The sequence below is a fragment of the Lonchura striata genome, chromosome 35 (genome assembly GCF_046129695.1).
Source record: "Lonchura striata isolate bLonStr1 chromosome 35, bLonStr1.mat, whole genome shotgun sequence".
Lineage (NCBI taxonomy): Eukaryota > Metazoa > Chordata > Aves > Passeriformes > Estrildidae > Lonchura > Lonchura striata.
Genome location: NC_134637.1, coordinates 114,692 through 134,518, shown reverse-complemented (window position 1 = coordinate 134,518; position 19,827 = coordinate 114,692). Strand labels below are relative to the sequence as shown.

Sequence of the window (19,827 nt, the reverse complement as noted above, 5' to 3'; positions counted from 1 at the left end):
AAATTCTGCCAAAATCACCAAAATCTCCCCAAAATCCCCCAAAATCCCCCAAATCTCCCCAAAATCCCCCAAATCTCCCCAAAATCCCCCAAAATCCCCCAAAATCCCCCCAAATTCAGCCAAAATCCCTCAAAATCTCCCGAAACGCCCCAAAATCCCCAATTTTCCCCCAAACCCCTCCCCCCTTCAATCCCCGCCCCCTTTTCCGCATCCCCCTTTGGCGCAGCCCCTCCCCCACCCCCCGAATCCCCAAACCCCGCCCCTCCCCCAAATTCCCAAATCCCGCCCCTCCCCCACCCCCAAACCCCGCCCCAAATTCCCAAACCCCTCCCCCTCCCCCCCCAAATTCCCAAACCCCGCCCCGCCCCCACCCCCAAAATCCCCTCCCCCACCCCCCAAACCCCGCCCCTCCCCCAAATTCCCAAACCCCGCCCCTCCCCCAAATTCCCAAACATTGCCCCTCCCCCAATCCCCAAATCCCGCCCCTCCCCCCAAACCCCTCCCCCCAATCCCGCCCCTCCCCCAAATTCCCAAACCCCTCCCCCCAATCCCGCCCCTCCCCCAAATTCCCAAACCCCTCCCCCCAAACCCCTCCCCCAATCCCGCCCCTCCCCCACCCGCCCCTCCCCGAAATTCCCAAGCCCCTCCCCCCAAATCCCTCCCCCCCAATCCCGCCCCTCCCCCAAATTCCCAAACCCCGCCCCCCATCCCGCCCCTCCCCCAATCCCCAAACCCCGCCCCTCCCCCAAACCCCTCCCCCACCCGCCCCTCCCCCCTCCGCAGCCGCAGCCGCCGCCGCAGCCCCGGGACGGCCCCGCGCCCCTCCCCCACCCCCCCCAAAACCCCCCAAAAAAACCCCAAAATCACATCCGGGGGGTCCCCCCGCCCCTCCCCCGCCCTCCCCACCCCCCCAAAAACCCGCCGGGGGTCCCGAGCCGCCCCTCCCCCACCCCCCGCGCCGCCCCTCCCCCCCCTTCTCCCCCCGCCCCTCCCCCACCATGAAGGACCGGACCCAGGAGCTGCGCAGCGTGAGCGGGGGAGGGGCGAGGGGTTTGGGGGGGTTTGGGGGGATTTGGGGGGAATTTGGGGGGGTTTGGGAAAATTTGGGGGGATTTGGGGCATTTCCGGGTGGATTTGGGGGATTCGGGGGGATTTGGGAAAATTCGGGGGGATTCGGGGGGATTTTGGGGGGATTCTGGAAAATTTGGGGGGTTTGGGGGGATTTGGGGATTTTTGAGGGGGGTTTGGGGCAGGTCCGGGTGGATTTGGGGGGATTCGGGGGAATTTGGGAAAATTTGGGGGGATTTGGGGATTTTTGAGGGGGGTTTGGGGCAGGTCTGGGGGATTTTTGGGGGATTCGGGGGAATTTGGGAAAATTTGGGGGGATTTGGGGATTTTTGAGAGGGGGTTGGGGCAGGTCCGGGTGGATTTGGGGGGATTTGGGAAAATTTGGGGGGATTCGGGAAAATTTGGGCATTTTTGAGGGGGGTTTGGGGCAGTTCCGGGTGGATTTGGGGGGAATTTGGGAAAATTTGGGGGGATTTGGGGGGATTTGGGCATTTTTGAGGGGGGCTCGGGGCAGTTCCGGGTGAATTTGGGGGGATTTGGGAAAATTTGGGGGAATTTGGGGGGATTTGGGGATTTTTGAGGGGGGTTTGGGGCAGGTCTGGGGGATTTTGAGGGATTCGGGGGGATTTGGGAAAATTTGGGGGGGATTTGGGAATTTTTTGGGGGGGTTAGGGGGGTTTGGGGCAGTTCCGGGAGGATTTGGGGGGATTTTGGGGGGATTTGGGAAAATTTGAGGGGGGTTTGGGGATTTTTGAGGGGGGTTTGGGGCAGTTCCGGGTGAATTTGGGGGGATTCGGGAAAATTTGGGGGGTTTGGGGGGGATTTGGGGATTTTTGAGGGGGGTTTGGGGCAGTTCCGGGTGGATTTGGGGGGATTTGGGAAAATTTGGGGGGATTCGGGGGGATTTTGGGGGGATTCTGGAAAATTTGGGGGGTTTGGGGGGGATTTGGGGATTTTTGAGGGGGGTTTGGGGCAGTTCCGGGTGGATTTGGGGGGGATTTGGGAAAATTTGGGGGATTTTGGGGGGATTTGGGAAAATCTGGGGGAGATTTGGGGGGATTTGAGGGGGGCTCGGGGCAGTTCCGGGTGGATTTGGGGGGATTTGGGAAAATTCGGGGGGATTTTGGGGGGATTCTGGAAAATTTGGGGGGTTTGGGGGGGATTTGGGGATTTTTGAGGGGGGTTTGGGGCAGGTCCGGGGAGATTTGGGGGGATTTGGGAAAATTTGGGGGATTTTGGGGGGATTTGGGAAAATCTGGGGGAGATTTGGGGGGATTTGAGGGGGGCTCGGGGCAGGTCCGGGGGGATTTGGGGGGATTTGGGAAAATTTGGGGGGATTTGGGAAAATTTGGGGGGATTTGGGGGAGATTCTGGGGGATCTGAGGAAAATTTGGGGGATTTGGGAATTTTTGAGGGGGGTTTGGGGCAGTTCCGGGTGGATTTGGGGGAGATTTGGGAAAATTTGGGGGATTTTGGGGCATTCGGGGGGGATTCGGGGAGATTTGGGAATATTTGGGGGATTCGGGAAAAATTGGGGGGGATTTGGGAAAATTTGGGGGGATTCGGGGGAATTCGTGGGGATTTGGGAAAATTTGGGGGATTTGGGGATTTTTGAGGGGGGCTTGGGGCAGGTCCGGGTGAATTTGGGGGGAATTTGGGAAAATTTGGGGGATTTGGGGGGATTTGGGGATTTTTGAGGGGGGCTCGGGGCAGTTCCGGGTGAATTTGGGGGGATTTGGGAAAATTTGGGGGGATTTGGGGGGGATTTGGGGATTTTTGAGGGGGGCTCGGGGCAGTTCCGGGTGAATTTGGGGGGATTTGGGAAAATTTGGGGGGATTTGGGGGGATTTGGGGATTTTTGAGGGGGGTTTGGGGCAGGTATGGGGGATTTTGAGGGATTCGGGGGGATTTGGGAAAATTTGGGGGGGATTTGGGAATTTTTTTCGGGGGGTTAGGGGGGTTTGGGGCAGTTCTGGGAGGATTTGGGGGGATTTTGGGGGGATTTGGGAAAATTTGAGGGGGGTTTGGGGATTTTTGAGGGGGGTTTGGGGCAGTTCCGGGTGAATTTGGGGGGATTCGGGAAAATTTGGGGGGTTTGGGGGGATTTGGGGATTTTTGAGGAGGGGTTGGGGCAGGTCCGGGGGGATTTGGGGGGATTTGGGAAAATTTGGGGGGATTCGGGAAAATTTGGGCATTTTTGAGGGGGGTTTGGGGCAGTTGCGGGTGAATTTGGGGGGATTCGGGAAAATTTGGGCATTTTTGAGGGGGGTTTGGGGCAGTTGCGGGTGAATTTGGGGGGATTTGGGAAAATTTAGGGGGATTTGGGGGGATTTGGGCATTTTTGAGGGGGGCTCGGGGCAGTTCCGGGTGAATTTGGGGGGATTTGGGAAAATTTGGGGGAATTTGGGGGGATTTGGGGATTTTTGAGGGGGGTTTGGGGCAGGTCTGGGGGATTTTGAGGGATTCGGGGGGATTTGGGAAAATTTGGGGGATTTGGGAATTTTTGATGGGGGTTTGGGGCAGTTCCGGGTGAATTTGGGGGGATTTGGGAATATTTTGGAAAATTTGGGGGGATTTGGGAAAATTTGGGGGGATTCGGGGGAGATTCTGGGGGATCTGAGGAAAATTTGGGGGATTTGGGAAAATTTGTGGGGGATTTGGGAATTTTTGAGGGGGGTTTAGGGGGGTTTGGGGCAGTTCCGTGTGGATTTTTAGGGGATTTAGGAAAATCTGGGGGATTTTGGGGCATTCGGGGGGGATTCGGGGAGATTTGGGAATATTTGGGGGATTCGGGAAAAATTGGGGGGGATTTGGGAAAATTTGGGGGGATTCGGGGGAATTCGGGGGGATTTGGGAAAATTTGGGGGATTTGGGGATTTTTGAGGGGGGTTTGGGGCAGTTCCAGGTGAATTTGGGGGGATTTGGGAATATTTTGGAAAATTTGGGGGGATTTGGGAAAATTTGGGGGGATTCGGGGGAGATTCTGGGGGATCTGAGGAAAATTTGGGGGATTTGGGAAAATTTGTGGGGGATTTGGGAATTTTTGAGGGGGTTTAGGGGGGTTTGGGGCAGTTCCGTGTGGATTTGGGGGGATTTAGGAAAATTTGGGGGATTTTGGGGCATTCGGGGGGGATTCGGGGAGATTTGGGAATATTTGGGGGATTCGGGAAAAATTGGGGGGGATTTGGGAAAATTTGGGGGGATTCGGGGGAGATTTGGGGGGATTTGGGAAAATTTGGGGGATTTGGGGATTTTTGAGGGGGGTTTGGGGCAGGTCCGGGTGAATTTGGGGGAAATTTGGGGGAGATTCGGGGGGATTTGGGAATATTGGGGGGATTTGGGAAAATTTGGGGGATTTTGGGGGGTTTGGGGTGGATTTTGGGGGGGGGGGTGTTTGAAGGATTTTTGGGGGGAATTTTGGGGGGTTTGGGGAGATTTGGGGATTTTGGGATGAATTTTGGGGAGGTTTTGGGGGGGATTTTGGGGGAATTTTGAGGTTTTTTTGGGGCGATTTGGGGGGATTTTGGGGGAGCTCTGGAGCCTGGGAGTCACTGGGAGTTACTGGGACAAACTGGGACAAACTGGGATGAACTGGGAGGAACTGGGATGAACTGGGAGGAACTGGGATGAACTGGGAGGAGCTGGGATGAACTGGGAGGAACTGGGAGGGACTGGGAGGAACTGGGAGGGACTGGGAGGGAACTGGTCCATACTGGGATGGAACTGGGATGAACTGGAACAAACTGGGACAAACTGGGAACAAAAACTGGGATAAACTGGGAGGAACCAGGAGGAACTGGGAACAAACCGGAAACAAACTGGGACAAACTGGGATGAACTGGGAGGAACTGGAACAAACTGGGAGGGAACTAGGATGAACTGGAACAAACTGGGACAAACTGGGAACAAACTGGGATAAACTGGGAGGGACTGGGATAAAGTGGGAGGAACTGGGACAAACTGGGACAAACTGGGAACAAACCGGGAACAAACTGGGACAAACTGGGAGGAACTGGGAACAAACTGGGATGAACTGGGAGGGACTGGGAAGGAACTGGTCCATACTGGGAGGGAACTGGGATGAACTGGGACGAACTGGGAACAAACCGTGATGAACTGGGACAAACTGGGATGAACTGGAACAAACTGGGACCAACTGGGAGGGACTGGGATAAAGTGGGAGGAACTGGGACAAACTGGGAGGAACTGGGAACAAACCGTGATGAACTGGGACAAACTGGGACGAACTGGTTTGGTTTGGGATGGGGTTGGGGGCGTGGCTTGCCTGGGTGTGGTTTGGGGGCGTGGCTCGGTGGTGGGCGGGGTCTCGGCCAGGCCACGCCCCCCGGGCACTGACAGCGCCCCCCGCAGGCCAAGGACAGCGACGATGAGGAGGAGGTGGTGACGGTGGACAGGGACCACTTCATGGACGAGTTCTTCGAGCAGGTGGGACCCCAAAAACGGGGCCGGGACCCCCGAAAACGGGGTCGGGAGCACCAAAAATGGGTTCGGGGCGGCCGAAAACACCCAGGGAGCCCGAAAAATCCAAAAAACGGGATCAGAAAGCCCAAAAATGGGATCAGAAAGCCAAAAAATGGGATCAGAAACCCCAAAAACCGGATCAGAAACCCCAAAAATGGGTTTGGGGCACCCAAAAACCCCCAGGGAGCCCAAAAATCCAAAAAAATGGGATCGGAAACCCCAAAAATGGGATCAGAAACCCCAAAAACCAGATCAGAAACCCCAAAAATGGGTTTGGAGCACCCAAAAACACCCAAGGAGCCCAAAAAATCAAAAAAATGGGATTGGAAACCCCAAAAACGGGATCAGAAACCCCAAAAATGGGATCAGAAACTCCAAAAATGGGTTTGGGGCACCCGAAAACCCCCAAGGAGCCCAAAAAATCAAAAAAATGGGATCAGAAACCCCAAAAACGGGATCAGAAACCCCAAAAATGGGATCAGAAAGCCCAAAAATGGGATCAGAAACCCCAAAAACGGGATCAGAAACCCCAAAAATGGGTTTGGGGCACCCGAAAACCCCCAGGGAGCCCAAAAAATCCACAAAAATGGGATCAGAAACCCCAAAAATGGGACCGAGACCGCAAAAATGGGACCGAGACCCCCAAAATCCCTGAAAATCCCCAAAATCCCCCCATAATTCCCCAAAATACCCCAAAATCACCCCAAAATCCCTGAAAATCCCCAAAATTTAACAAAATCCCCTCAAAATTCCCAAAAATCCCCCGAAAATCCCTGAAAATCACCCAAATCCCCAAAATCCCCCCAAAATCCCTCAAAAATCCCCAAAATCCTCTAAAATCCCCTCAAATCCCAGAAAATCCCCAAAATCCCCCCCATAATTCCCCAAAATACCCCAAAAATCCCCTCAAAATACCCCAGAATCCCTGAAAATCCCTCAAATTCCCAAAATCCCCAAAAATACCCTCAAAATAACCCCAAAATCCCTGAAAATCCCCAAAATCCTTCCAAAATCCTTGAAAATCCCCCAAATCCCCCCAAAATCCCTGAAAATTGCCCAAATCCCCAAAATCCTCCCAAAAATCCCCCCAAATCCCTCAAAAATCCCCAAAATCCTCCAAAACCCCCAATAATTTCCAAAACCCCCCCCAAAAATCCCCCAAATCCACCCCAAAATCCCCCAAAATTCCCCCAAATCCCCCAAAATTCCCCAAAATCCGCAAAATACCCCAAAACCCCCCGAAATGCCCCAAAATCCCCCAAAATCACCCAAAATCCCCCATCGTTTCCTAAAACCCCCCAAAAAACACTTCACGATCTTCCATAATTTCCAAAAATCTCCTTAAAATCCCCCGTAATTTCCCAAAATCCACCCAAAATCCACCCAAAATTCCCCAAAATTCTCCCAAAATCCCCAAAATTCCCAAAATTCCCCAAAATGCCCCAAAATGCCCCAAAATTCCGGGCAGGTGGAGGAGATCCGGGGCTGCATTGAGAAACTCTCGGAGGACGTGGAGCAGGTGAAGAAGCAGCACAGCGCGATCCTGGCGGCCCCCAACCCCGACGAGAGTAATTAACCAATTAATTAATTAATGAGATCATTAATGAGATCATTCACAAGGTCATTAATGCGGCCATCGGGTCATTAACGGGGTCGTTAACGAGGTAATTGGGTCGTTAATCAGCAGCAGCACAGCGCGATCCTGGCGGCCCCCAACCCCGACGAGAGTAATTAACCAATTAATTAATTAATGAGATCACTAACGAGATCATTAACGGGTCATTAAGGCAGCCATCGGGTCATTAACGGGGTTGTTAACGAGGTAATTGGGTCGTTAATCAGCAGCAGCACAGCGCGATCCTGGCGGCCCCCAACCCCGACGAGAGTAATTAACCAATTAATTAATTAATGAGATCACTAACGAGATCATTCACAAGGTCATTAATGCGGCCATCGGGTCATTAACGGGGTTGTTAACGAGGTAATTGGGTCGTTAATCAGCAGCAGCACAGCGCGATCCTGGCGGCCCCCAACCCCGACGAGAGTAATTAACCAATTAATTAATTAATGAGATCACTAACGAGATCATTCACAAGGTCATTAATGCGGCCATTGGGTCATTAACGGGGTTGTTAACGAGGTAATTGGGTTGTTAAGAATAATTAACCAGTTAATTAATGAACAAGATAATTAATTAACAATATAATTAATGAGATAGTTAATTAATGAGATAATTAATGGGGTCATTAATGGGGCCATTGGGTCATTAATGGAGCCATTAATGGGGGCAGAGGTCACTTACCGGTCACTCGTGGTCACTCATGGTCACTCACCATCACTCATGGTCACTGGTGGTCACTTGTGGTCACTGGTGGTCACTCATGGTCACTCACCATCACCCCTGGTCATTCATGGTCACTGGTGGTCACTGGTGGCCACTCCTGGTCACTGGTGGTCACTCATGGTCACTCATGGTCATTCACCATCACCCCTGGTCATTCATGGTCACTTGTGGTCACTGGTGCTCACTGGTGGTCACTCGTGGTCACTCATGGTCACTGGTGGTCACTCATGGTCACTCGTGGTCACTCACCATCACTCCTGGTCACTGGTGGCCACTCCTGGTCACTTGTGGTCATTCTTGGTCACTGGTGGTCACTTACCATCACTCATGTTCACTCATGGTCACTGGTGGTCACTCCTGGTCACTCATGGTCACTCACCATCACTCATGGTCACTCCTGGTCACTGGTGGTCACTCATGGTCACTGGTGGTCACTGACTATCACTCATGATCACTGGTGGTCATTCATGGTCACTCACCATCACTCATGGTCACTCCTGGTCACTCCTGGTCACTGACTATCACTCCTGGTCACTGGTGGTCACTGGTGGTCACTCGTGGTCACTCCCGGTCACTGCAGGGACCAAGCAGGAGCTCGAGGACCTCACGGCCGACATCAAGAAGACGGCGAACAAAGTGCGCTCCAAATTGAAAGGTGACCGCTGCCCCCCCGAGTGACCACTGAGTGACCACTGAGTGACCACTGAGTGACCACTGAGTGACCACTGAGTGACCACGGCACTGAGTGACCGCTGAGTGACCGCTGAGTGACCGCCGTGTCCGGCCGCAGCCATCGAGCAGAGCATCGAGCAGGAGGAGGGCCTGAACCGCTCCTCGGCCGACCTGCGCATCCGCAAGACGCAGGTGCGGCCTTCGGCCTCGGCGGCGCCGGGTCGGCGCTGTTGGCTTCGTCATCGTCATCGTCATCATCGTCATCGTCATCGTCATGGACTTCATCATCGTGACCTCGTCATCATCATCGTCATCATTGACTTCATCATCGTCATCGGCGTCATGGACTTCATCATCGTCATCATCATCATCGTCATCGTCATTGACTTCATCATCGTCATCAGCGTCATGGACTTCATCATCGTCATCGGCATCATGGACTTCATCATCGTGACCTCATCATCATCATCATCATCATCATCATCGTCATTGACTTCATCATCGTCATCGGCGTCATTGACTTCATCATCGTCATCATCATCATTGACTTCATCATCGTGACCTCATCATCATCATCATCATCATCATCATCATCATGATAGTTGACTTCATCATTGTCATCGGCGTCATGGACTTCATCATCGTGACCTCATCATCATCATCATCGTCGTCGTCATTGACTTCGTCATCGTCATCGTCATCGGCGTCATGGACTTCATCATCATGACCTCATCATCATCGTCATCGTCATCGGCGTCATGGACTTCATCATCATCATCATCATCATCATCATCACCATTGACTTCATCATCGTCATCGGCGTCATGGACTTCATCATCATCATCATCATCATCATTGGCTTCGTCATCGTCATCGTCATCATCATCATGGACTTCATCATCATCATCGTCATCGCCATTGACTTCGTCATCGTCATCAGCGTCATGGACTTCATCATCGTGTCTTCATCATCATCAGCAGCAGCACCATTGACTTTGTCATCATCATCAACATTATGGACTTCATCATCATCAACGTCATTGACTTCATCATCGTGACCTCGTCATCGTCATTGTTGACTTCATCGTCATTGACTTCGTCATCGTCATCATCATTGACTTCATCATGGTGACCTCATCGTTGTCATCATCATCATCATCATTGGCTTCATCATCATCAACGTCATCGGCGTCATGGACTTCATCATCGTGACCTCATCATCATCATCGTCATTGTTGACTTTATTGTCATTGACTTCATCATTGGCATCGTCATCAGCGCCATTGACTTCATCATCAGCTTCATCAGCATTGATGCTGTATGGTCCCACCTGTCCCACCTGTCCATCTCACCTGTCCCATCTCACCTGTCCATGTCTCACCTGTCCATCTCACCTGTCCATGTCACCTGTCCATCTCTCACCTGTCCCATCTCACCTGTCCCATCTCCCCTGTCCATCTCACCTGTCCATCTCCCCTGTCCCACCTCACCTGTCCATCCCACCTGTCCATGTCTCACCTGTCCATGTCTCACCTGTCCATGTCTCACCTGTCCATGTCTCACCTGTCCCACCTCACCTGTCCATCTCACCTGTCCATGTCTCACCTGTCCATGTCACCTGTCCATGTCTCACCTGTCCATCTCCCCTGTCCATCCCACCTGTCCATCTCACCTGTCCATCTCACCTGTCCATGTCTCACCTGTCCATCTCACCTGTCCCACCTCACCTGTCCCACCTCACCTGTCCCACCTGTCCCCCCAGCACTCGACGCTGTCCCGGAAGTTCGTGGAGGTGATGACCGAGTACAACGCGACCCAGTCCAAGTACCGGGACCGCTGCAAGGACCGGATCCAGCGCCAGCTGGAGATCAGTGCGGACACTGACCGCTGCTGTGGTCACTCGGGGGTCATCGGGGTCATCAGGGGTCACTCAGGGTTCATTGGGGTCATCAGGGGTCAGTGGTCACTCAGTGGTCACTCTGGGGGTCAGTGGGAGGGTCAGTGGTCACTCAGTGGTCACTCTGGGGGTCGTTGGGGGGTCAGTGGTCACTCTGGGGGTCAGTGGGAGGGTCAGTGGTCATTCTGGGGGTCATTGGTCACTCTGGGGGTCAGTGGTCACTCTGGGGTCAGTGGGAGGGTCAGTGGTCACTCTGGGGGTCGTTGGGGGGTCAGTGGTCACTCTGGGGGGTCAGTGGGAGGGTCATTGGTCACTCAGGGGGGTCAGTGGTCACTCTGGGGGTCAGTGGTCATTGGGGTCATCAGGGGTCAGTGGTCACTCAGTGGTCACTCTGGGGGTCGTTGGGGGGTCAGTGGTCACTCTGGGGGTCAGTGGGAGGGTCAGTGGTCACTCTGGGGTCAGTGGGAAGGTCAGTGGTCACTCTGGGGGTCAGTGGGAGGGTCAGTGGTCACTCTGGGGGTCAGTGGTCACTCTGGGGTCAGTGGGAGGGTCAGTGGTCACTCTGGGGGTCGTTGGGGGGTCAGTGGTCACTCTGGGGGTCAGTGGGAGGGTCAGTGGTCACTCTGGGGGTCAGTGGTCACTCTGGGGTCAGTGGTCACTCTGGGGTCAGTGGGAGGGTCAGTGGTCACTCTGGGGGTCAGTGGTCACTCTGGGGTCAGTGGGAGGGTCAGTGGTCACTCTGGGGGTCAGTGGTCACTCTGGGGTCAGTGGGAGGGTCAGTGGTCACTCTGGGGGTCAGTGGTCACTCTGGGGTCAGTGGTCACTCTGGGGTCAGTGGGAGGGTCAGTGGTCACTCTGGGGGTCAGTGGTCACTCTGGGGTCAGTGGGAGGGTCAGTGGTCACTCTGGGGGTCAGTGGTCACTCTGGGGTCAGTGGGAGGGTCAGTGGTCACTCTGGGGGTCAGTGGTCACTCAGGGGTCAGTGGGAGGGTCAGTGGTCACTCTGGGGGTCATTGGCCACTCAGCGGTCACTCATTGGTCACTCATCGGTCACTCCCCCCCAGCCGGCCGCACCACGACCAACGAGGAGCTGGAGGAGATGCTGGAGAGCGGCAAGCTGGCCGTGTTCACCGACGACGTGAGTGACGGCCACCAACGGGCTATGGTGGCCACCAGGGCTACCAACCGGCCACTGGGGCTACCAACGGGCAGGAACCTCTGCTGACCACCTGGAGATCCATGGTGACCACCTGGAGATCCGTGGTGACCACCTGGAAATGCCTGGTGACCACCTGGAAATGCCTGGTGACCACCTGAAGGTCCCTGGTGACCACCTGGAGATCTCTGGTGACCACCTGGAGATCCGTGGTGACCACCTGGAGATCCCTGGTGACCACCTGGACCACCAGGAGCCCCCAGAAACCTCTGGTGACCACCTGGAGATCCATGGTGACCACCTGGAGGTCCCTGGTGACCACCTGGAGATCCGTGGTGACCACCTGGAGATCCCTGGTGACCACCTGGAGATCCATGGTGACCACCTGGAGATCTCTGGTGACCACCTGGAAATGCCTGGTGACCACCTGGACCACCAGGTGCCCCCAGGAACCTTTGGTGACCACCTGGAGATCCCTGGTGACCACCTGGAGATCCGTGGTGACCACCTGGAGATCCATGTTGACTACCTGGAGATCCGTGGTGACCACCTGGAGATCTCTGGTGACCACCTGGAGATCCCTGGTGACCACCTGGACCACCAGGAGCCCCCAGGAACCTCTGGTGACCACCTGGAGATCCCTGGTGACCACCTGGAAATGCCTGGTGACCACCTGGAGGTCCCTGGTGACCACCTGGAGATCTCTGGTGACCACCTGGAGATCCATGGTGACCACCTGAAGGTCCCTGGTGACCACCTGGAGATCCGTGGTGACCACCTGGAGGTCCCTGGTGACCACCTGGAGATCTGTGGTGACCACGTGGAGGTCCCTGGTGACCACCTGGACCACCAGGAGCCCCCAGGAACCTCTGGTGACCACCTGGAGATCCATGGTGACCACCTGGAGATCCGTGGTGACCACCTGGAAATGCCTGGTGACCACCTGGAGGTCCCTGGTGACCACTGGAGGTCCATGGTGACCACCTGGAGATCCGTGGTGACCACCTGGAGATCCCTGGTGACCACCTGGAGATCCCTGGTGACCACCTGGAGATCCCTGGTGACCAGGTGACCACTGCTGACCGGCGCTGTCCCCACAGATCAAGATGGACTCGCAGATGACCAAGCAGGCGCTGAACGAGATCGAGACGCGGCACAACGAGATCATCAAGCTGGAGAGCAGCATCCGCGAGCTGCACGACATGTTCGTGGACATGGCCATGCTGGTGGAGAGCCAGGTCCGGCCAGAGTGACCACCGGTCATCGGGAGTGACCACTGGTCATCGGGAGTGACCACTGGTCATTGGGAGTGACCACTGGTCATCGGGAGTGACCACTGGTCATTGGGAGTGACCACTGGTCATCGGGAAGGGTTTGAGGTCATCGGGATGGGTTTGAGGTCATCTGGACCCACCAAGAGTCATCAAGAACCCACCAGGGGTCATCTAGAATGGGGTTTGAGGTCATCGGGAGTGACCAGTGGTCATTGGGAGTGACCAGGGGTCATCCTGAGTGACCACTGGTTATCAGGAAGGGTTTGAGGTCATTGGGATGGGTTTGAGGTCATCGGGAGTGACCAGGGGTCATCCATGACATGTTGGTGGACATGGCCATGTTGGTGGAGAGCCAGGTCTGGCCAGAGTGACCACTGGTCATCGAGAGTGACCACCGGTCATTGGGAGTGACCACTGGTCATTGGGAGTGACCACTGGTCATCAGGAAGGGTTTGAGGTCATTGGGATGGGTTTGAGGTCATCAGGAGTGACCAGGGGTCATCAGGAGTGACCAGGCGTCATCCATGACATGTTCGTGGACATGGCCATGTTGGTGGAGAGCCAGGTCTGGCCAGAGTGACCACCGGTCATTGGGAGTGACCACCGGTCATTGGGAGTGACCACCGGTCATTGGGAGTGACCACCGGTCATTGGGTGTGACCACCGGTCATCGGGAAGGGTTTGAGGTCATCAGGATGGGTTTGAGGTCATCTGGACCCACCAAGAGTCATCAAGAACCCACCAGGGGTCATCTAGAATGGGGTTAGAGGTCATCGGGAGTGACCAGTGGTCATTGGGAGTGGCCACCGGTCATCGGGAAGGGTTTGAGGTCATTGGGAGTGACCAGGGGTCATCTGTGACGTGTTGGTGGACATGGCCATGCTGGTGGAGAGCCAGGTCTGGCCAGAGTGACCACCGGTCATCCCGAGTGACCACTGGTCATCCTGAGTGACCACTGGTCACCCCGAGTGACCACCAGTCACTCTGAGTGACCAGGGGTCATCAGGAGTGACCAGTGGTCATTGGGAAGGGTTTGAGGTCATTGGGAGTGACCAGTGGCCATCATCACTGACTGTTGGTCACTCTGGCTGACAGGTGGTCACTCCGGCTGACCGCTGGTCACTCTGGCTGACCGGTGGTCACTCTGGATGACCATTGGTCACTCAGGCTGACCGTTGGTCCCTCTGGATGATCGTTGGTCACTCCAACTGACCAGTGGTCACTGTGACTGACCATTGGTCACTCCGGCTGACTGCTGGTCACTCCGGCTGACCAGTGGTCGCTGTGACTGACCAGTGGTCACTCCAGCTGACCGCTGGTCACTGTGCTGACCATTGGTCACTCCGGCTGACCGGTGGTCGCTGTGACTGACCGCTGGTCACTGTGACTGACCATTGGTCACTCCATCTGACCAGTGGTCACTCCAGCTGACCGCCGGTCACTCCGACTGACCGCTGGTCACTGTGACTGACCAGTGGTCACTCCAGCTGACCGCTGGTCACTGTGACTGACCACTGGTCACTCCGGCTGACCGGTGGTCGCTGTGACTGACCGCAGGTCACTCCGGCTGACCGGTGGTCGCTGTGACTGACCAGTGGTCACTGTGACTGACTGGTGGTCACTGTGACTGACCATTGGTCACTCCGGCTGACCGGTGGTCACTCAGGCTGACCATTGGTCACTGTGACTGACCATTGGTCACTCCGGCTGACTGTTGGTCACTCTGGCTGACCACTGACTGACCGCTGGTCACTCCGGCTGACCGGTGGTCGCTGTGACTGACCAGTGGTCACTGTGACTGACCGGTGGTCACTGTGACTGACCATTGGTCACTCCGGCTGACCGGTGGTCGCTGTGACTGACCGCTGGTCACTGTGACTGACCATTGGTCACTCCGGCTGACCGCTGGTCACTCCGGCAGACTGTTGGTCACTCCGGCAGACTGTTGGTCACTCTGGCTGACCACTGACTGACCGCTGGTCACTGTGACTGACCGGTGGTCACTCCGGCTGACCATTGGTCACTCCGGCAGACTGTTGGTCACTCTGGCAGACTGTTGGTCACTCTGGCTGACCACTGACTGACCGCTGGTCACTGTGACTGACCGGTGGTCACTCCGGCTGACCATTGGTCACTCCGGCAGACTGTTGGTCACTCTGGCAGACTGTTGGTCACTCTGGCTGACCACTGACTGACCGCTGGTCACTGTGACTGACCATTGGTCACTCTGGCAGACTGTTGGTCACTCTGGCTGACCACTGACTGACCGCTGGTCACTCCGGCTGACCGGTGGTCGCTGTGGTCACTCTCTGGCCGCAGGGGGAGATGATTGACCGCATCGAGTACAACGTCGAGCACTCGGTGGATTACGTCGAGCGCGCCGTGTCCGACACCAAAAAAGCCGTCAAGTACCAGAGCAAGGCCCGGCGGGTCAGTGCGGCCACCGCGGGTGACCGGGAGTGACCGGGGGTGACCGCGGGTGACCGGGGGTGACCACGGGGTGACCGGGGGTGACCGGGGGTGACCAGGAGTCACTGGGAGTGACCAGGAGTGACCAGGGGTGACCAGGAGTGACCAGGGGTGTCCAGGAGTGACCAGGGGTGACCAGGGGTGACCAGGGGTGTCCAGGAGTCACTGGGAGTGACCAGGAGTGACTGGGGGTCACTGGGAGTGACCAGGAGTGACCAGGGGCTACTGGGAGTGACCAGGAGTGACCAGGAGTGACCAGGAGTGACCAGGGGTGACCAGGAGTGACCAGGGGTTAAAAGGGGTGACCAGGAGTGACCACGGGGTGACCAGGAGTGACCACGGGGTGACCAGGAGTGACCAGGGGTGACTGGGGGTCACTGGGAGTGACCAGGAGTGACCATGGGGTGACCAGGAGTGACCAGGGGTGACCGGGGGTGTCCAGGAGTCACTGGGAGTGACCAGGAGTGACTGGAGGTCACTGGGAGTGACCAGGGGCTACTGGGAGTGACCAGGAGTGACCACAGGGTGACCAGGAGTGACCAGGGGTCACTGGGAGTGACTGGGGGTGACCACGGGGTGACCGGGGGTGACCAAGGGTGACCAGGATTGACCAGGGGTGACCAGGAGTGACCAGGGGTGACCAAGGGTGACCAGGATTGACCAGGGGTGACCAGGAGTGACCAGGGGTCACTGGGAGTGACCAGGGGTGACCAGGGGTGACCAGGAGTGACCAGGAGTGACCACGGGGTGACCAGGAGTGACCAGGGGTGACTGGGGGTGACCAGGAGTGACCAGGAGTGACCAGGGGTGACCAGGAGTGACCAGGGGTGACCAGGAGTGACCGGGGGTGACGGGGAGTGACCAGGGGTGACTGGGGGTGACCAGGAGTGACCAGGAGTGACCAGGGGTGACCAGGAGTGACCACGGCTACTGGGAGTGACCGGGGGTGACGGGGAGTGACCAGGAGTGACCAGGGGTGACCAGGAGTGACCAGGAGTGACCAGGAGTCACTGGGAGTGACCAGGAGTGACTGGGGGTGACCGGGGGTCACTGGGAGTGACCAGGGGTGACCAGGAGTGACCACGGCTACTGGGAGTGACCAGGGGTTAAAAGGAGTGACCAGGAGTGACCAGGAGTGTCCAGGGGTGACCAGGGGCTACTGCGGGTGACCGGGAGTGACCACAGGGTGACCAGGGGTGACCATGGGGTGACCATGGGGTGACCAGGGGCTACTGAGAGTGAGCAGGGGTGACCAAGAGTGACCACAAGGCTACTGGGGGTGACCGGGGGTGACGGGGAGTGACCAGGGGTGACCACGGCTTCTGGGAGTGACCACGGGGCTACCAGGGGCTACCGGGGCTACTGGGGGTCACTGGGGGCTACTGGGAGTGACCAGGGGTGACCAGGGGTCACTGGGGGCAACTGGAATTCAGTGTGGCCACCACGAACCCAGTGTGGCCACCAAGGCCTTGATGTGGCCACCATGAATTTGATGTGGCCACCAAGAGTTTGATGTGGCCACCACGAACCTAATATGGCCACCAAGGCCTTGATGTGGCCACCATGAATTTGATGTGGCCACCAAGGCCTCGATGTGGCCACCATGAATTTGATGTGGCCACCAGGAGCTCGATGTGGCCACCAAGGCCTCGATGTGGCCACCACGAACCCAATGTGGCCACCAAGGCCTCAATGTGGCCACCAAGAATTTGATGTGGCCACCAAGAATTTGATGTGGCCACCACGAACCTAATATGGCCACCAAGGCCTCGATGTGGCCACCATGAATTTGATGTGGCCACCAAGAATTTGATGTGGCCACCACGAACCCAATGTGGCCACCAAGGCCTTGATGTGGCCACCACGAACCCAATATGGCCACCAAGGCCTTGATGTGGCCACCAAGAATTTGATGTGGCCACCAAGAATTTGATGTGGCCACCAAGAATTTGATGTGGCCACCACGAACCCAATGTGGCCACCAAGGCCTCAATGTGGCCACCAAGAATTTGATGTGGCCACCAAGAATTTGATGTGGCCACCATGAACCCAATGTGGCCACCAAGGCCTCGATGTGGCCACCATGGCCTTGATTTGGCCACCATGAATTTGATGTGGCCACCAGGAGCTTGATGTGGCCACCAAGGCCTCGATGTGGCCACCAAGAATTTGATGTGGCCACCACGAACCCAGTGTGGCCACCAAGGCCTTGATGTGGCCACCATGAATTTGATGTGGCCACCATGAACCCAATATGTCCACCAAGGCCTCGATGTGGCCACCACGAACCCAATATGGCCACCAAGGCCTTGATGTGGCCACCATGAATTTGATGTGGCCACCAAGAATTTGATGTGGCCACCAAGAATTTGATGTGGCCACCATGAATTTGATGTGGCCACCACGAACCCAGTGTGGCCACCAGGAGCTCGATGTGGCCACCAAGGCCTCAATGTGGCCACCAGGAGCTCCCTGTGGCCACCAGGGAGGTGGCCCTGGCCAGGGTGGGGGAGGGGTCGGTGACGTTCTGCTCTTGTCTCCTCTCTCCCCTCCCCCGCTGCCGGGACCTCCCGAAATGCAACAAAATTCATTAAAATTCACCCAAATTCATCAAAATCCATCAAAATCCATCGAAATCCATCAACATTCATCAACATTCATCAAAATTCACCCCAAAATCACCAAATTCATCAAAATTCATCTAAATTCATCAAAATTCACCCAAAATTCATCAAAATTCATCGAAAATTCATCCAAATCCATCAACATTCATCAAAATTCATCCAAATTCATCAAAATTTATCAAAATTCACCCAAAAATCACCAAATTCATCAAAATTCACCAAAAATTCATAAAAATTCACCCAAATTCACCCAAAATTCATCCAATCTCATCAACATTCATCAAAATTCATCCAAATTTATCCAAAATTCATCAAATTCATTGAAATTCACCCAAATCCACGAAAATCCATCAAAATTCACCCACAACCAACCAAAATCCCCCCAAATCATCCGAACTCCACCCAAATCCCGCCGAAACCCGCCCTGAATTCACCAAAACGCATCAAATTCACCGACATCCCCTGAAACCCACCCAAAACCTCCCGAATCCACCCAAATTTGTCCAAAATCCCCCAAAATCCCCCAAAATCCCCCAAAACCCACCCATACGCCACCAAAATCCATCGAAACCCACCCCAAACCCCCCCAAATTTTCCAAAACACATCAAAATTCACCAAACCCAACGAAACCCACCCAAAACCCTCCCGAAATTCACCAAAATCCATCAAACCCCACCAAAACTCACCCATAACCCACCCGAATCAACCAAAATTCACCAAAATTCACCAAAACCCACCCATAACCCACCCAAATCCACCGAAATTCACCAAAATTCACCAAACCCCACCAAAACCCACCCATAACCCACCCGAATCAACCGAAATTCACCAAAATTCACCAAAACCCACCAAAACTCACCCATAACCCACCCAAATCCACTGAAATTCACCAAAACTCACCGAAACCCACCCAAACCCTTCTGAAATCCACCAAAATCCATCAAAACCCCACCGAATCCACCGAAATTCACCAAAATTCACCGAAACCCACCCAAACCCTTCTGAAATCCACCAAAACCCATCAAAACCCACCCGAATCCACCGAAATTCACCAAAACTCACCGAAACCCACCCAAACCCTTCTGAAATCCACCAAAATCCATCAAAACCCACCCGAATCCACCGAAATTCACCAAAATTCACCGAAACCCACCCAAACCCTTCTGAAATCCACCAAAACCCATCAAAACCCACCCGAATCCACCGAAATTCACCAAAACTCACCGAAACCCACCCAAACGCTTCTGAAATCCACCAAAACCCATCAAAACCCACCCATAACCCACCCGACTCCACCGAAACCCACCGAAACCCACCCGAACCCCACCCGAACGCGCCGACGGCGCCGCGGCGGCCGCGCGGGCGCCGGCAGAAGAAGATCATGATCATCATCTGCTGCGTGGTGCTGGGCGTGGTCTTGGCCTCCTCCATCGGCGGCACCTTGGGCCTGTAGCGCCCCTCCCCCGCCCCCTCCCCTCCCCCACCCCGGGGGGGGCGTGGCAGCCCCGGCGCCCCTCCCCCAACCAGGCCCCGCCCCCTCCACCGGGCCCCGCCCCCCCCATTAACGACGCGCGTCGATTGCCAATAAATTAATTGCCAACGGACGAACCAGCACGTGGCGGTTCCGTCGCCGCCGGCCACGCCCCCGGTGCCGGCGCCGGCAAATCTAAGTTGGCTCCGCCTCCTCCTCGGCCTTCACCGCATCCCATCATCCTCCTCTGCCACGCCCCCGCCGTGGGGGGGGAGGGGTGAGTAGGGCTTGGGGGGAGGGGTCAAGGGGTGGGTTGGGTGGGTTGGGTTGATTGAGTTGGGTTGGGTTGGGTTGGTTGAGTTGGGTTGGG

At 55.7% G+C, this 19,827-nt stretch overlaps 1 protein-coding gene across 1 annotated transcript; it reads left to right on the top strand.

Annotated features, from left to right (window-relative positions):
- Positions 1 to 972: 972 nt before the first annotated feature.
- Positions 973 to 19,656, top strand: LOC110476678 (syntaxin-1B). The gene is made up of 10 exons (XM_077789560.1): positions 973 to 1,028; positions 5,440 to 5,514; positions 7,019 to 7,118; positions 8,475 to 8,549; positions 8,685 to 8,758; positions 10,329 to 10,437; positions 11,527 to 11,600; positions 12,719 to 12,856; positions 15,212 to 15,322; positions 19,359 to 19,656. The coding sequence occupies exons 1-10, from the start codon at positions 999 to 1,001 to the stop codon at positions 19,437 to 19,439; spliced, it is 867 nt and encodes a 288-aa protein (XP_077645686.1). The 5' UTR covers positions 973 to 998; the 3' UTR covers positions 19,440 to 19,656.
- Positions 19,657 to 19,827: the final 171 nt, after the last annotated feature.